At 40.0% G+C, this 16,426-nt stretch overlaps 1 protein-coding gene across 1 annotated transcript in view; it reads left to right on the forward strand.

Moving 5' to 3' along the window:
• Nucleotides 1–2,081: 2,081 nt before the first annotated feature.
• brinp3a.2 (bone morphogenetic protein/retinoic acid inducible neural-specific 3a, tandem duplicate 2) overlaps nt 2,082–16,426 on the forward strand; it is a gene marked incomplete at both ends in the record, with an annotated part of 43,621 nt that continues 29,276 nt past the window's right edge. The window contains 2 exon segments of the mRNA XM_080429809.1: nt 2,082–2,300; nt 2,304–2,317. Of these exon segments, the coding sequence (XP_080285935.1) occupies nt 2,082–2,300; nt 2,304–2,317 (233 nt within the window).

Here is a 16,426-nt window from a genome sequence, read left to right on the forward strand (position 1 = left end):
CACGCACGCACGCATTGTATTTTAACTCAAGTATGCACGCACACACACACACACACACACACATGGCTGAGTTCACTTGACAGATTGTCATCAGAATACTGTAATGAGACTCAACCCCCCACGCCGCAGACATCTCACACACGCACGTACGTGTCCATCCACACGCGCACACACACACACACACACACACACACACACACACACACACACACACACACACACACACACACACACACACACACACACACACACACACACACACACACACACACACACACACACACACACACACACACACACACACACACACACACAGAGCACACAGTCATACATCTTGCAAAGCAGCTGGTTGCACATGGCTGCGGGGGAGTTGATTGACAGGCCTTGAGAAATTGATGGAGACTGATGTGAACTCTGGACAAGGGCTGGAACAGCTGCAGGAACCTGATATACCAGAGCCTGATATACCAGAGCACTTTTTTAGATTTTAGCAAGAAAAAGAGGTTATTTTTTCTCATCGCTGGCTTGGGAAGTGAGAATACAAAATGCATGTTAAATCTGCAGCGACGGTGTACAGCGAAGCCAGTGCTAGAGAGTATGATAAATATTAATGTTGAAAAACAGAGGCACAGTGGAGGCATCATTCTGTAATTAACCCATCAAGACCGGGAACGCATCTGTGTGTCATTTTTAGATTTCTTTGGCTATTCAAAAATAGCAGATATACAAGCTCGAGTGCCGCGCTACGAGCTTGTCGATCTGCTACTTTAGAAAATTCGTGAAAATTTTAGCAAATCTTTGAATTGATATATTTTTTAAAGCAAACATTTTTAACTCACATATTTTCTTCTGGGGACTAAACCATAACAGTTTTTTGAAAAATAACTATGTTGCTTTAACATCAGTGGTTCTCAAACTTTTTGTATTTGGCCACGGACCGCCATCTGAAAATATTTTGTTCCAGGGACCCCCCAGATGCAAAGATTTCAGTTAAAAAGTATATCTTTAAAGATTTGCACACATTTTTTTTATTTTTTTTATAGTTCATAGCGCGGCACTCGGTGCTGCGCTATGAACTTGTAGATCTGCTATTTTTTTTATAGCCCAAAGAAGTCTAAAATGACACAGATGCGTTCCCGGTCTTAATGGTTTAAAAGAGGAATGAATGACAACTTTCAACATTCAAAATGCTCGTTTCGCTTCTTTGTCTGTCCTTTGTGGTTGGATTATGCCTTTGTTGTTTTGGTTTGTTTGTGTTCGTGACTGTGTCTGCATGCACGTGTGCGCGTGCACGTGCGTGCGTGCGTGCACCCACCCACACTCACACCACGGCGTTATCTTTTATATCCACCAGTGGTGGAAAAAGTACTTACATTCTTTACTTAAGTAAAAGTATGAATACTGCAATATAAAAATACTCTGTTACAAGTAAAAGTCCAAAATTCTAAATTTACTTGAGTAAAAGTACAAAAGTATTGGCATCAAAATGTACTTAAAGTACCAAAAGTAAAAGTACTAAATATTTGAAAATAGCAGATCTACAAGCTCACAACGCGTCGCGATGCGACGCGTTGTGAGCTTGTAGATCGGCTATTTTCAAATAGCCTAGGTATAAAATAGGGCTAAAGTGGTTAATGTATGTTTCATTATATCATAATTTATATCTGAAAAGTAACTAGTAACTAAAGTTTTCAAATAATTGTAGTGGAGTAAAAGTAAAAAAAATGCCTCTGAGATGTAGTGGAGTAGAAGTAAAAGTATAGACAATTGAAAATACTCCAGTAAAGTAAAAGTACCTCAAAATTGTACTTAAGTACAGTACTTGAGTAAATATACTTAGTTACTTTACACCACTGATATCCACCCACCCATGTCCCTCTCTCTCTCTCTCTCTCTCGTTTAGGTGCATGGGGGGCATTGAGGGTATGCAGGTCCCCCGGTTGTCCCAGTGGAGGAGCAACGAGCTGACAACGTGTGGCTTTGACTGCTAAACCCCTCCCCCCCGCCCCTCCCCCCTCCCCCCTCCCCCACCACCACCCACCCTCCATCCCCTTTTGCTTCAGCTTCCCTTCCTGACTCTGATGGCTCCATGGGCCGTCGTCAGCCTCCGTCTCAGCTTCCACTGCTGGGTGTGCGTGTGGTCAGCGGCCGCCGCCACGGCCGGCGGCAGCGTCCCTGGCGATGACAACAACAAGCCCGGGGGGCCCCTGGACTGGCTGCTGTCCGACAAAGGGCCCTTCCACCACTCCCCGGAGTACATAGACTTTGTGGAGAAGAACCGGCACGGCCTCTCCACCAGATAATACAAGATTTATAGGTGAGTCCTCTCTCGGCCCACAACAACATTAACCCATTGAGACCTGAAGCCGATTCTACATGTCTCCTAAATCCCAACAGTTTTCTGAAAAACGTATGTTTCTATATCAGTGGTTCTCAATCTTTTTCATGTCAAGGACCCCCAAAATGATAATGTATTTGGCGGCGGACCCCCATCAAAATATGTTGTTCCAGGGACCCCCAGAAGCAAAGATTTTAGTTTAAAATGTTGCTTTAAAAATATATATATTCAAAGATTTGCACACATTTTCACGAATTTTCAAAAATAGCAGATCTACAAGCTCGTAGCGCGGCACTCGGTGCCGCGCTATGAGCTTGTAGATCTGCTATTTTTGAATAGCCCAAAGTGTAAAATAATGCTTTTTAGCTCAAATCTAAAAATGACACAGTTCCAGGTCTTAATGGGTTAACATGCACGTTTGGACCCGAACTGTCAACCCAGTACCCAGAATGCAGACCTGCCTGGAGTATATAGGATATGCATTGTTTATGCATGTCTGCAGTGGTGTAAAGTAACTAAGTACATTTACTCAAGTACTGCACTTAAGTACCATTTTGAGGTGCTTTTACTTTACTGGAGTATTTCCAATTGTCTATGCTTTTACTTCTACTCCACTACATCTCAGAGGCAAATATTGTACTTTTACTCCACTACAATTCTTTGAAAACCTTAGTTACTTTTAAGATATAAATTATGATATTACAAAACATACATTTACCACTTTAGCCCTATTTTTATACCTAGGCTATTTGAAAATAGCTGATCTACAAGCTCACAACACGTCGCATCGCAACGCGTTGTGAGCTTGTAGATCGGCTTTTTTCAAACATTTTTGTACTTTTAATTTTGGTAGGCCTACTTTAAGTACATTTTGATACCAATACTTTTGTACTTTTACTCAAGTACATTTTGAATTCCGGACTTTTACTTGTAACAGAGTACTTCTACATTGTAGTATTGATACTTTTACTTAAGTGGGCACATGGGCATGTGCATATACTGTATATATAGCGTACCATCGTCACTTTCAAAAGGCCTATCTGTTCTTATGGAGGAAAAGGCGAGAAAGAATGTGGGGCAGGATGGTGATCAGACTCCAGCTGGTGGAAACTAGTACACAAACAAAAAAAATGGGTTTAGTGGATCAGTTCAGTATCAGTGTTTCTTATTACAAGGGGATGTTCAGGTATTTGTCTTCTGCTGGAACAAATTGACCCTCGCGTCGTGTGACAAAACTCAATAAATACAGATGAATGGCTCAGGTTTCTCTACAGTCGGAGCTTGTATTCAGTGTGGGGGGACAATGCAGGACACATGGTGCATTCAGTTTGGTGATTTTGAGCCATTTTAGCTATCTGAAAATAGAGCTGTTATACATTATAATGTCTTTGTAAATACAGTCAATGTGCTGACTGGTAACCTATTAACCCATTAAGACTGGGAATGCATCTGTGTCACTTTTTAGATTTCTTTGAGCTATTCAAAAATAGCAGATCTACAAGCTCATAGTGCGGCACCGAGTGCCGCACTATGAGCTTGTAGATCTGCATTATTTTTTTAAATCGTGAAAACAAATTGGATATATAGTATTTTAAAGCGAATTCTTTTTACTCAAATCTTTGCTTCTGGGGGTCCCTGGAACAACATATTTTGATATGGGGGTCCGCGGCCAAATACATGTCATTTTGGGGGCCCTTGACATGAAAAAGTTTGAGAACCACTGATATTATAGCAACATACGTTTTTTTTTAACTTAGGATTTAGAAGACATTTGTAGAATCCCCCAGAAGCAAAGATTTTAGTTAAAAATGTTCGCTTTAAAAAACGTATATTCAAAGATTTGCACACATTTTCAGGATTTTTCCAAAAATAGCAGATCTACAAGCTCGATCTATGAGCTTGTATATCTGCTATTTTTGAATAGCCAAAGAAATCTTAAAATGACACACAGATGCGTTCCCGGATTGAATGGGTTAAGAGTCAGAAGTGTGAAAAATGCACCGAGGGCTACATATTGATTTAGTCAGAGGTTTGTACTTTATTAATAACAATATCCATGATTTATGCGCCAATGAGAGTCTCAGCCGTAGATTACAACTTGAAGTAGAATTTGGGTGAGTCCTTGCCTAACCCCTATTAAAAATGCTCCAGTGGAAATTATATTGGACGGAATAAATTGTACTGCACACTCATATCAGGTGAGGTGGATACATTAATGGAGATGGCTGAGGAAGGAAGTTGAACTGCTTTCATCTGTCAGCGAGTTAACCCGCAAACTGGCATTTAGTTGAAATATATTTAGTTGAGTAGCAGACGATGAATAAATGACATTACACACGGGACAAGATGCTGTATCAGTAATGTTCTTATCTTTTTATTACAATCATTTGATAGTATGTTTTATTTAGCCCATTAAGGCCTGAGGTTTCCGATTCTACAAAATGTCTTCTAAATCCTAACAGTATTTTGAAAAAAACGTATGTTGCTATGTCAGTGGTTCTCAAACTTTTTAATGTCAAGGACCCCAAAATGTATATGTATTTGGCCGTGGACCCCCATCTCAAAATATTTTGTTCCAGGGACCCCCCAGAAGCAAAGATTTGAGTTACAAATGTTCGCTTTAAATATATATATATTCAAAGATTTGCACACATTTTCAAAATTTTTCAAAAATAGCAGATATACGAGCTCGTAGCGCGGCACCGCGCTATGAGCTTGTATATCTGCTATTTTTGAATAGCCAAAGTGTCAAATAATGCTCTTTAGCTCAAATAAAAAAGTGACACAGATGCGTTCCAGGTCTTAATCGGTTAGATTAGTTTTAGCTTAGTTTTAGCTAAGTATATTATTTAGATATGTGCTAGATTTGATGTTTACAGGTGGTATCCTGGATCTCACACTTGTTAAGTCTGGATAAGAGCATTGGCTAATGCTAAGTGCCTAAATTGTAATTGTAAATTGCAAATGGTTAGTAGCAAAAAAATATTCTTTTACTCCTTTCTTTTACCTGATGAACAGGCATTTCTATTGCGAAATAAACCTACTTTATAAACAGTATAACCATTATGTTAACAGGTATTCAGTGAGGGGGTGAGTTGTAATATGACACCATATCACAGCTGTTGGCAATTTTACAATAATGGTCTTAGAATGGCGAAAAGCCTTGCTTCTGATTTTCCGGTGGGGAGCACGTTATTTGGCTTGTGCCGTCATGCAGTAAATGTGCTCGGAGTCAATAATCACATGACACCTCGTACACACGGCTGGACAGGTTTGATTTACGAGTCTTTACGTGTTAGGACACGGCAGTATTGCTACTGGGCCACAGTATTGTATTTCACTTTGCCCTCTTCCTACACCAGCAGTATAAGGCAACATGCGGATTACGTCGCCTGATCAGGTGGTCAAGTGAAATATTTGGATCAGTACAGGGAAGCAGTGTTGATTTTGACAGCAATTTTTTTATTTTATTTTAGTCGTAGTCTTTTGAATAAAATTCCATTTAGTTTTTGTAAAATTGTAGTCATTTGAAATGTTTTAGTTTTTGTCTAGTTTTAGTCGACTAAATATCATAAGATTATTGTCGACTAAATCTACAGTTGATTTAGTCGACTAAAATGTATTGGGGCGGTGACTTGATGGCATCATAATGGTTGATTTTACACTTGGTTGCATGCTGAAAATAGCAGATCTACAAGCTCACGATGCGTCGCGCTGCGATGCATTGTGAGCTTGTAGATCTGCTATTTTCAGAGCGCAACATCCAAGCGCAACCGACATAAAATAACTTGTCTTAGTTCTACTGGATCTCTTCTCCACTAGTCCCTCACTAACATTTTAGTCTAGTTTTTATTTTTTGACGAAATTGTCAATATATTTAGTCTCAGTTTTAGTCATCATAGCTTAGTTTTTTTATAGTTTTTATTTCGTTTTCGTCAGTGAAAAAAGGTAGTCGACAAGCATTTTTCGTCATAGTTTTAGTCGACGAAATCAACACTGGTACAGGGAAGGAGTGACGATTTGTCTTGATAGTAACACGATCTGAGGTTTCAGCCATAGCGGTCAAATTAGTTGTGGTTTGCGTTATAAATCTCGTACGTCGTAACTGAGAGTGATAAGGTCCAGGCTCCGGGAAATGGACAGACACGGTTGTTGACATCTATGGATCGGTGCTTGGGATACTTTACGGCTTCGGTGATCAGCTGCCGTGTTAGAGCTTTTTAATATTTCCTGCTCTGGCAAAGACACTGGCCCGCTGGAGCCGAGGTGCATGGGTGGCAAGATTAATAGTCTTATCGTGTGGCCAAGTGATTAGTGAGCTCTTAATACTTATTACTCTGCATTATCACCGACTCCCTTGAGAGGCTTCTGTCAGCCGCAAGGCTGTGTTTGAAGCCCGCTAGATTACAACTGTACGGACTTGATTAATAGTGATGGTATTAAGGGGAAAAAAACAACCGAAAAAGGTAAATAGCCTCTAAATCTTCCTAAATTGAATTAAAACGAATTGCATTGCTCAAAAGAATACAGCCAGGCAATTAACAGCCCACTGTTTCAGATACACAAGCAATATTCATGTATGATTGCAAAACTTCAAATATTACCACACCCACAGTCTCCACCAATAAGGCATTGTTGTTGTTTTTTACACTGAACAGTTTTTTTTACACTGAACTGTGATAGTCAACACATGAACATTCACAATGACTAGAAGAACTAGATGACATTAATTCGGATTAGAATTTGAATCCCATTCATTTTCAATGATATGAAGGGATGTTATTATTATAGCCAAAATGAATTGAAGGAGAAAATCCATATTATTGGTCACAAAGGCCATTATCTCTGGCATCCGAGCAGAGCTGGCTGTAACTTGAACACATTGCACCACATTCTCCTCCTGAGTAAGACGAGGTGCAGATGGTTTCAACAGTCACACTGTATAGCACCATGGTCTTTAGGATGATGTCACCAATACGTTTTTATGTCGCACTTCTCTTGCATCAGGTTCGCTGCAAATCAATTTTTAAAGGGTGAACCGTGAATTATAACTTCTGAAATGATCTGCAGTAAACCTTTAATATGCGTATTGACGTATTAACCCATTCAATCCGGGAACGCATCTGCGTCATTTTCGGTTTCAGCTATAGCCATTATTTTATACTTTGGCTATTCAAAAATAGCAGATATACAAGCTCATAGCGCGGCACCGAGTGCCGCACTATGAGCTTGTATCTGCTATTTTTGAAAAATCATGAACATTTTTGCAAATCTTTTAATATACATTTTTTTAAAGCGAACATTTGTAACTCAAATCTTTGCTTCTGGGGGTCCCTGGAACAAAATATTTTGAGATAGGGGTTCGCGACCAAATACATATAATGTTGGGGGTCCTCGACATGAAAAAGTTTAAGAACATACGGTTTTCAGAAAACTGTGAGGATTTAGAAGACATTTTAGATGCGTTCCCGGATTGAATGGCTTAAGTAGGCCTACAGGGAATTTGTGTCCCGTAACAATGTACGACGCGGTTGTCACACAAACTCCAATAAGCAGGAATGTGTGCCCACCCTATGAGTTTAACTTGATCAGAGAAACCTGCTTACACTTTGATATGAGAGCCACTTAAAGCACAATGAATAGCAGCAGCTTTCTCAGCCCACAGGGGAATGGTGCAGGTGCTGAGAACAAGGTTGAGGTGAGTGCTGTAAGGAGTAGACTCCCCCAGAGCTGCTCCAGTACACACCCCACCGGATCATTGTTACTGATGTTCCCTGTCTGTTGTTCTCTCTTAAACCATTCAATACGGGAACACATCTGTGTCATTTTAGATTTTTAGCAACTGTATAACCATTATTTTATACTTTGGGCTATTCAGAGAGCCGCGCTATGAGCTTGTAGATCAGCAATTTTTTGAAAAATCTTGAACATTTGTGCAAATCTTTAAATACATATAGATTAAAAAAAAAAAATTAACTCATATATTTGCTTCTAGGGGGTCCCTGGAACACAACTTTTTCATATCAAGTACCCCCAAAACGATATGTATTTGGCCGCCAACCCCATCTCAAAATATGTTGTTCCAGGGACCCCCCCAGAAGCAAATATTTGAGTTAAAAAATTTCGCTTTAAGAATATATATAATTCAAAGATTTGCACACATTTTCACGATCTTTTCAAAAATAGCAAATCTACAAGCTCATAGCGCGGCACTCGGTGCCGCGCTATGAGCTTGTATATCTGCTATTTTTGAATAGCCAAAATATAAAATATTGCTTTAAGTGGTTACACAGATGTGTTCCCGGTCTTAATGGGTTAAAACCCACCCTAGAGATTCCAAGACATCAAACTTGTTCCCTTTGGTAAACAAGCTGGTGATGGAAAGGTAACAAATGAAATAGCCCCCTCTTCAAGTGTCATTTTCTTTGTCTTTTATTGTGTCCCAATTTCAATGCTGCAAAACGTAGACGGGCATTATCTTTGCCTATCTTACTTCAGTGCCAGTGACCATTGCTGAGACCAGGGTGACTATATAGTGTGTAGACCGACAAGATCGCTCACTCTCATGTTTGTTTTCAAATTATTATTATTTTCCTGCTTTCCCCACCCCCCAATCCATTGCTTAGTGAAATGTATAATTTCACACAGGGCAGAGGTGATTGAAAGTGACAATATTATTTCCGTAGTCCGGTTCTCCTCCCGTGGAATGTGGATTTCTGCTAAATCCTAATAAATGCTCAACGACAGGAGAAGATGAATTACCAGAGGTGGTGCTGCTAGTTACGGTGGCATGATCGACCACAGCAATGAAACGAGCTAATGAAATCGTACTCTCTCGTCCCTCCTTTCAATTTCCCTGCCTTCTTTGCTGATCAAATTTGAAAGGGTTGTTAATGAGCGCTTTGAAGGAAACGAAACATGGCATGTTTTTTTTGTGTTAATGTTTGCGTGTTTTGGTGGGATTTACACTAGAGTGTTCTGGTGAGCGTATACACCGTGGCTTCCACTGCAAAAACAAAGTTGGCCGTCAATTTTAACCACCTGTCCATAGCAAGACATTGCCAGGGGACTGCTGCCACATTCGCTATGGGGCGCAGGCAAGAGTGTTGACATGCATTTGGCTATGTTCTGAACATATTGCATTTAGGTAATGCACGTGATTGTGTTACAGAATTAAGATAACTTAAAAAATATAACATTTTACTATGGACATTTCATGTCATTGAGACCAGTGAATGCCAATGAATAAATGGCAACATCCATTTGAACAAAACGGTCCATATTATCTGATATAGCATTCTACCTAGTCATAGCCTAGACAAATATTGCTCAGTGGACGAATTTACAAATGTCTAACATTCCTCACTTTAATCCATTAAGGCCAGGAACGCGTCAGTGTGTCATTTTTTTATTTCTTTGGGTATTCAAAAATAGCAGATATACAAGCTCGTAGCGCGGCAGAGCTTATAGATCTGCTATTTTTTGAAAAATCTTGAAAATGTGCAAATCCTTGAAAATATATGTTCACTAATGCGAACATTTGTAAAATATTTTGTTCCAGGGACCTCCAGATAAGAAGCAAAGATTTGAGTCAAAAATGTTCCCCATATATATATATATTCAAATATTTGCACAAATGTTTAAGATTTTTCAAAAATAGCAGATCTACAAGCTCGTAGCGCGGCACTATAATAGTATAAAATATGGATAAAGTGGTTACACAGATGCGTTCCCGGTTTGAATGGGTTAATATGATTAAAGCCACACTGATAAACTTCTTCAAATTATGTGTAAAGCAGAAGCACATTTATGGGGAATTCAGCCCCCCAAAAAAAGAAATAAAATAAAATAAATATATATATCCTGTTATATAAAAGAAACTCTGAAGTGAAACCTATTTCCTTTCCTCATCTCCCTCTAGGACACATGAACCTACTGGCCTATCAGGAGGTTGGGACAAGACAGTGCTAGCTTATCACCATCAATGATAACTGAAGGAATGAACAACAGAGGGGATTTGTGTGAATTCTCTCTCTCTCTCTCTCTCTCTCTCTCTCTCTCTCTCTCTCTCTCTCTCTCTCTCTCTCTCTCACACGTACGTGCCGTGGCTTTGAACGAGCGATTTCACATTGCAGAGTGGAGCTCAGGAGACACAGTGTCCCACTTGAAGAGGTCATTTATTTGGATGGCATGAAATGAAGTCAAGATTAATAACTCCAGACGACATACCTGACCAACAAATTAGTCAAGGCCTTTGTGTAAATACTACAGTGTCAGCAGAAAGGTCAGCGCATCCATTCTACCCTCTGTGGGTCTCATTTACGAAACATGATAAAAGTACATTTGTAGGCAACATTGTTAGTAAGAGGGGATTTAACTATATCAAACTTATTGTCTCCGCCAGGCCGAAAGGCATGGCCGAGACAATGTTTTTCACCCTGTCCGTCCGTCCGTCCGTCCGTCCGTCCGTCCGTCCGTCCGTCCGTCCGTCCGTCCGTCCGTCCGTCCGTCCGTCCGTCCGTCCGTCCGTCCGTCCGTCCGTCCGTGCGTGCGTGCGTGCGTGCGTGCGTGCGTGCCTGCCTGCCTGCCTGCCTGCCTGCCTGCCTGCGTGCGTGCGTGCGTGCGTGCGTGCGTGCGTGCGTGCGTGCGTGCGTGCGTGCGTGCGTGCGTGCGTGCGTGCGTGCGTGCGTGCGTGCGTGCGTTCGTGCGTGTGTGCGTTCGTGCGTGTGTGCCCGTCTGTGAGCAGCTTATGTCCGGCACTGTTGGCTTGATCACAGCGAAACTGTGCACACACACTTCCTGTCCCCAAAGTTATAGCGCCACCAGGAGGCCGCTTTTTGTAAAACACTTTTTTTGACAGTACTCTTACAGATTTTGTCCAAACATCACGCAAATCGGTACACAGCATCTCTATAGTCAATAAACGAAACGGGTCTTTCAGATTTTTCATATTCCATCCTGAGTGCTCCGTTTTGAACAAATTGCCTCAAATCATGAACGCAGCATGCAATTTCCATGACATTTTCAACATTGCCCTATTATAGCGCCAACCATTTTACTCCTACAAATGTTGTCCAAATATCACGCAAATCGGTACACATTATCTCGTTAGTCAAGTGATCAAGACGGATCCGTCCGATTTTTCACACTCCAGCCTGATTGGCGAATTCCCAACAATGCTGGCCCACACTAACCTACCTGACCTGGTGGAGACCTGTGCTCCAATGCTCCAAGGAGCACTTTTTTGAGTTTAACATAAAACATCATACTTAGGAATGTCCAATGTATCCTCCTCTACAGACTTAGGATGCCTCCACGTTTACTTTACCTACTATGCCAAAATGTGACCTGCTTTTCCTTATATGGCTTTGGATTATGTTAATGTAGGTACATTTATGTTAATTTGGGAGGCTGTGAATGCTGATCAATACACACAGGAGGACATTTAAACAGATTAAATAAATGGGACTAATTATGTATTTTGCATACATGGCATTTTATCTCTCCCCGATGAAGATATGAAGTTAACTCAATAGTAAGCACTTCTTACTTTTTTTTTTACTATGTATGTAATGTTACAGTAACTATGTTACAATGTATGGGAACAGAATGAAACGTTTTCCGCTGCAAATTTAGTGCCTTTGGTGTGAAGTATAGCTTGAAGTCAGAGGGATTTACATTGAATGTATCATTCAAACATCTGGGTGTTGGGGGCTTTCCTCATTACTCCCGGTTTAATATGATATATACCCTTTCAAAAGGCCATAGTCTCTCCATCCATCATCATGCAGCCAAGGTTGCTCAACCTGTTCTGATTATTACAGCAGTCAAAGCTTTTACTGTGAAAAAAGATCACTGTGCAACATTATAGCTGTAGCATTCCTTGGAGAATGCATTGTCCTGTAAATGTGCGATCCATACAAATTACTCATTGTTTTGTCTTCACAACCTTCATTAACCCATTAAAACCGCTAACGCATCTTGCGTAACCACTTTAACCATTATTTTATACTTTGGCTATTCAAAAATAGCAGATATACAAGCTCATAGTGCGGCACCGAGTGCCACGCTATGAGCTTGCAGATCTGCTATTGCAAATCTTGCAAATCTTTGAATAGATATATTTTTAAAGCAAACATTTTTTACTCAAATCTTTGCCTCTGGGGGTCCCTGGAACAAAATATTATATATAGAGATGGGGGTCCGCGGACAAATATATGTCATTTTGGGGGTCCTTTACATGAAAAAGTTTGAGAACCACTGATGTTTGAGAACACTGAACACTAAAGCAACATAAGGTTTTTCAAAAAACTGTTAGGATTTAGAAAACATTTGTAGAATCACATATTTGAGTTACAAATGTTCGCTTTAAAATATATATTCAAAGATTTGCACAAATTTTCCACGATTTAAAAAACAAATTGCAGATCTACAAGCTCACGGCGTGGCACTCGATGCTGCGCTATTTAGCTATTTTTGAGCAGCCCAAAGAAATCTTAAAATGACACAGATGCGTTCCCGGTCTCAATGGGTTAAAATACAATAGAATATTGTTTATGTTGATCCATAGGTGTAGACGAGTGAGACCGTGTTGATTCTTATGGCTCTAAAGGGTCCTTAAAATGTCAAGGAAGCTTTTCAATGAGAACAAAGTTATTCAATGGCTCTTTAAGATTCATTTTCTTATTACTAAAATAAATTGTATTTTCTTTCATTCTTTTATGAAACAATGATAGATTATTACCAGTGGCAGGCAAGAAGAGTTAGACCCTGACCCTCACTTAGACTTTTGTAATTACAAGTGGGCACCGACGTGCGAGGAGCAATCTGACTGTAATTGTTCATTTAGGCTGAACATTAATCTGGTTTATTATGCATGTGAAATAACTCTGCAGCACTTTGTTCTTCTCCTTCACTATGTCAACAGCCAAATGCTACAAGTTGCAGCCTTATCTGCTCGGTGCACACACAGTGCTCATTCACTGAACTTATAGTGCTGCAGGGGGGGGGAGGTCTCGTTCTAAATGGCTCAGAGTGCAAATGCACAAGGCGTACTGGGCGCACATGGGAGCAGAGTGCATGGCCATACCTTCATATAGTGTTGTGTTTACCTCTTTTAAGAAATGTCTGCTTGACCTCTATTTTCATGTGGAGTCATACGAAAGTTCCTGCTCTTTCCAGTGTGTGTGTGCGTGTGCATGTGCGTGTGCGTGTGCGTGTGCGTGTGCGTGTGTGTGTGTGTGTGTGTGTGTGTGTGTGTGTGTAGAGCATACGGTAGGCCTTTTCAGGCCATATATTTTATTTCAGATTACATTTCTGCTTTCTCCATCATAACTGAATAAGTTAACGTAATGGAAGGGCTTCAAGATACACAGGGTCAGCAGTTCTCATCAAAAGTGAATGATTAGGCTGCTGGTTGCTTTAATGGTTACTTTCTTGTATGAAAATAAGTCAATTACTCTTTCGTTTTTTAATGTATTTTTTTTTAGTTTTCAAGATTTATGAGACCTATTCAAAAACAGATCATTTCAAATTAATGTGACCCACCCAATGGGTGTGCCATCGTGGGGCCACCCACTTTACAGGACAGCTCAAAGGCGTCGTCTATAATCTGATTTTGGTATAAACTGTGACTAAACCATATGAACCCTCGCATCCATATTCTGGGAAGTAATATAGGCGAGATTTGGTGTATAGGGAAAAAAGGAGGGGACCAAGTACCCCATGGGGACCCTGGTCAATGAAGTACCCTTTAGGTTTAAATGCAAATGGTGATTTAAGTGCTTATCTAGCATAAAAGTACAGAACTGAATTTGGCTTGTAAATATGAAAAGTAATTTCACAGGAGAGACTTACCAATGTTAAAATGTTAAATAAAAACCATCTGATGTGTATCGTTAACACATTGACTGCCAGGAATTAATTAAATCATACATCTGCATGCCACCGCCAGCGTTTCTACTAATCCTCCGAGACCCACAGAATATATTTTTCCAAATGAGATTTAAAAAACAGATGTCTGGCGGGGGGGGGGGGGGGGGGGGGAGGGACAAGGGTCTCTTCTATCATCTGGAAAAGAAACATTGTAACCGCGGCGATCTTCCGTTCTTTAGTAATCGGCAGTTGAATATGGCTTGTTTTCATTGGTGTAAAGTAACTAAGTACATTTACTCAAGTACTGTACTTAAGTACAATTTTGAGGTACTTTTACTTTACTGGAGTATTTCCAATTGTCTATACTTGTACTTCTACTCCACTACATCTCAGAGGCAAATTATTGTACTTTATCTCCACTACAATTATATGAAAACTTTAGTTACTAGTTACTTTGCAGATATACATTATTACATTATAAAACATACATTAACCACTGCAGCCCTATTTTATACATAAGCTATTTGAAAATAGCCTATCTACAAGCTCACAACGCGTCGCATCGCAACGCGTTGTGAGCTTGTAGATCTGCTGTTTTCAAACATTTTAGTACTTTTACTTTTGGTACTTTAAGTACATTTTGATACGAATAATTTTGTACTTTTACTCAAGTAAATTTTGAATTCCGGATATTTACTTGTAACAGAGTACTTCTACATTGCAGAATTGATACTTTTACTTAAGTAAAACATTGGAGTAGGCTACTTTTTCCACCACTGCGTGTTTTCACCAAAAACGCAATCTGGGAAAATAAATCAGAGATACATGTTTTTTTATAAATCTGATAAGGTTAGACCGGACGGGCTGGAATCCTTTTAGATCACTTGATTTCCGGGGTGTAATTCTTCTTCGGGCGTCCCAGCATCAGTCACAGGTTGCGAAAGAGCGCCCTCTATCGTAATGACTGAAAACACCACATGACGTCTACGGAAGTCAATGGCAGTCAAGCGTTGGATTTGAAATGACTTCTATTGGACGTCAATAGCAGTCAATGTGTTAAAATGATTTACAGTAGTGCACCATTACAAAAAAGGATCCCTTGCTTTTTTTGTCATGTAAAAAAAAAAAGTTTTAAAACAAAAGCATCATATTTCTTCTTCGAGTCTGTGAAAAAAATACATCCAGGAAGTGAAGCATGATGCTACGCACTTTAAGTACATCTAAATACTTAGTTGTGCATAGGAAGCACGCTGAAGGTGATGCACAATAGGGAGCCTGGGTTAATGTTGACCCTAAAATCAGAGCTCATGTGAAATATTGTGTTTTCAAATGCCTTTTCATTTCTTGATTCAAACGAAACGTTGATGGAGCAAATTATTATCATTTATTTGGTAAAGCATTAACTAAATATATCAATTCAAAACATCAATGTATTCTGAGCTGAGAATATTTGAAAATCCTATATCCACAAGTTTCCAGAGGAGAGTGGGCGTCAGTTCCGGTTGTAGGCTATACATATGCGGTGCCTCCGCCGGATATGTCCCCCACCAGGCCTGTGCATAGGGCCTGATGTGCCCCAGTTAATTCCCGTGGAAACAGGTGGATAACTTTGTAGACCTTCTTCTCAGAATTCCAGTTTTCTGCAACACTATCAATAAGCTGTTGATCCAGAACGGTTGTCTAATTTGTAGCTCAAATCCTCTAGCATGAGATAAACGCAATTTACGTGCTCACACATAGTGCAGGTATTGTATCACACTTTATTAATCTGGTGCAGGCTCTTTCATCAATATCTGTAAATGCTAAGTAACACAATAATACAAAATCTGCTCTGTCAGTTCCTGCATATGTCAATGGCCAGCAGTGCCTGTGTGTACCAACCCACTTGGAGAGAAATGCATGACAAAATGGCCACATAACTATGTCCCTGTCCCTGAGCGGAGGCGATGATTGACAGGCAAAATCCCTCAACAGCGACCCCCGCAGGCAAAGATTTTGTTTCCATTGCAGTTGAAAAAGGTTTTAGGAATCAGATAGAACAAAATCTGCCATGGATCACTGGAGTGGATTTTTCAGTTAAAACATTTTAATACACGTTTGAAGGACCATGATAAAGACTTTTAATGTGTTGTAAAACTGAATGTCATGAAACCTTTAAATCAAAGTCCTTTATATATTTGCACCATTGAGCTAACTCTTTCTCTAATCGGCCAG

This window comes from Gymnoscopelus braueri (genome assembly GCF_963280865.1).
Source record: "Gymnoscopelus braueri genome assembly, chromosome: 6".
NCBI classification, from domain to species: Eukaryota; Metazoa; Chordata; class Actinopteri; order Myctophiformes; family Myctophidae; genus Gymnoscopelus; species Gymnoscopelus braueri.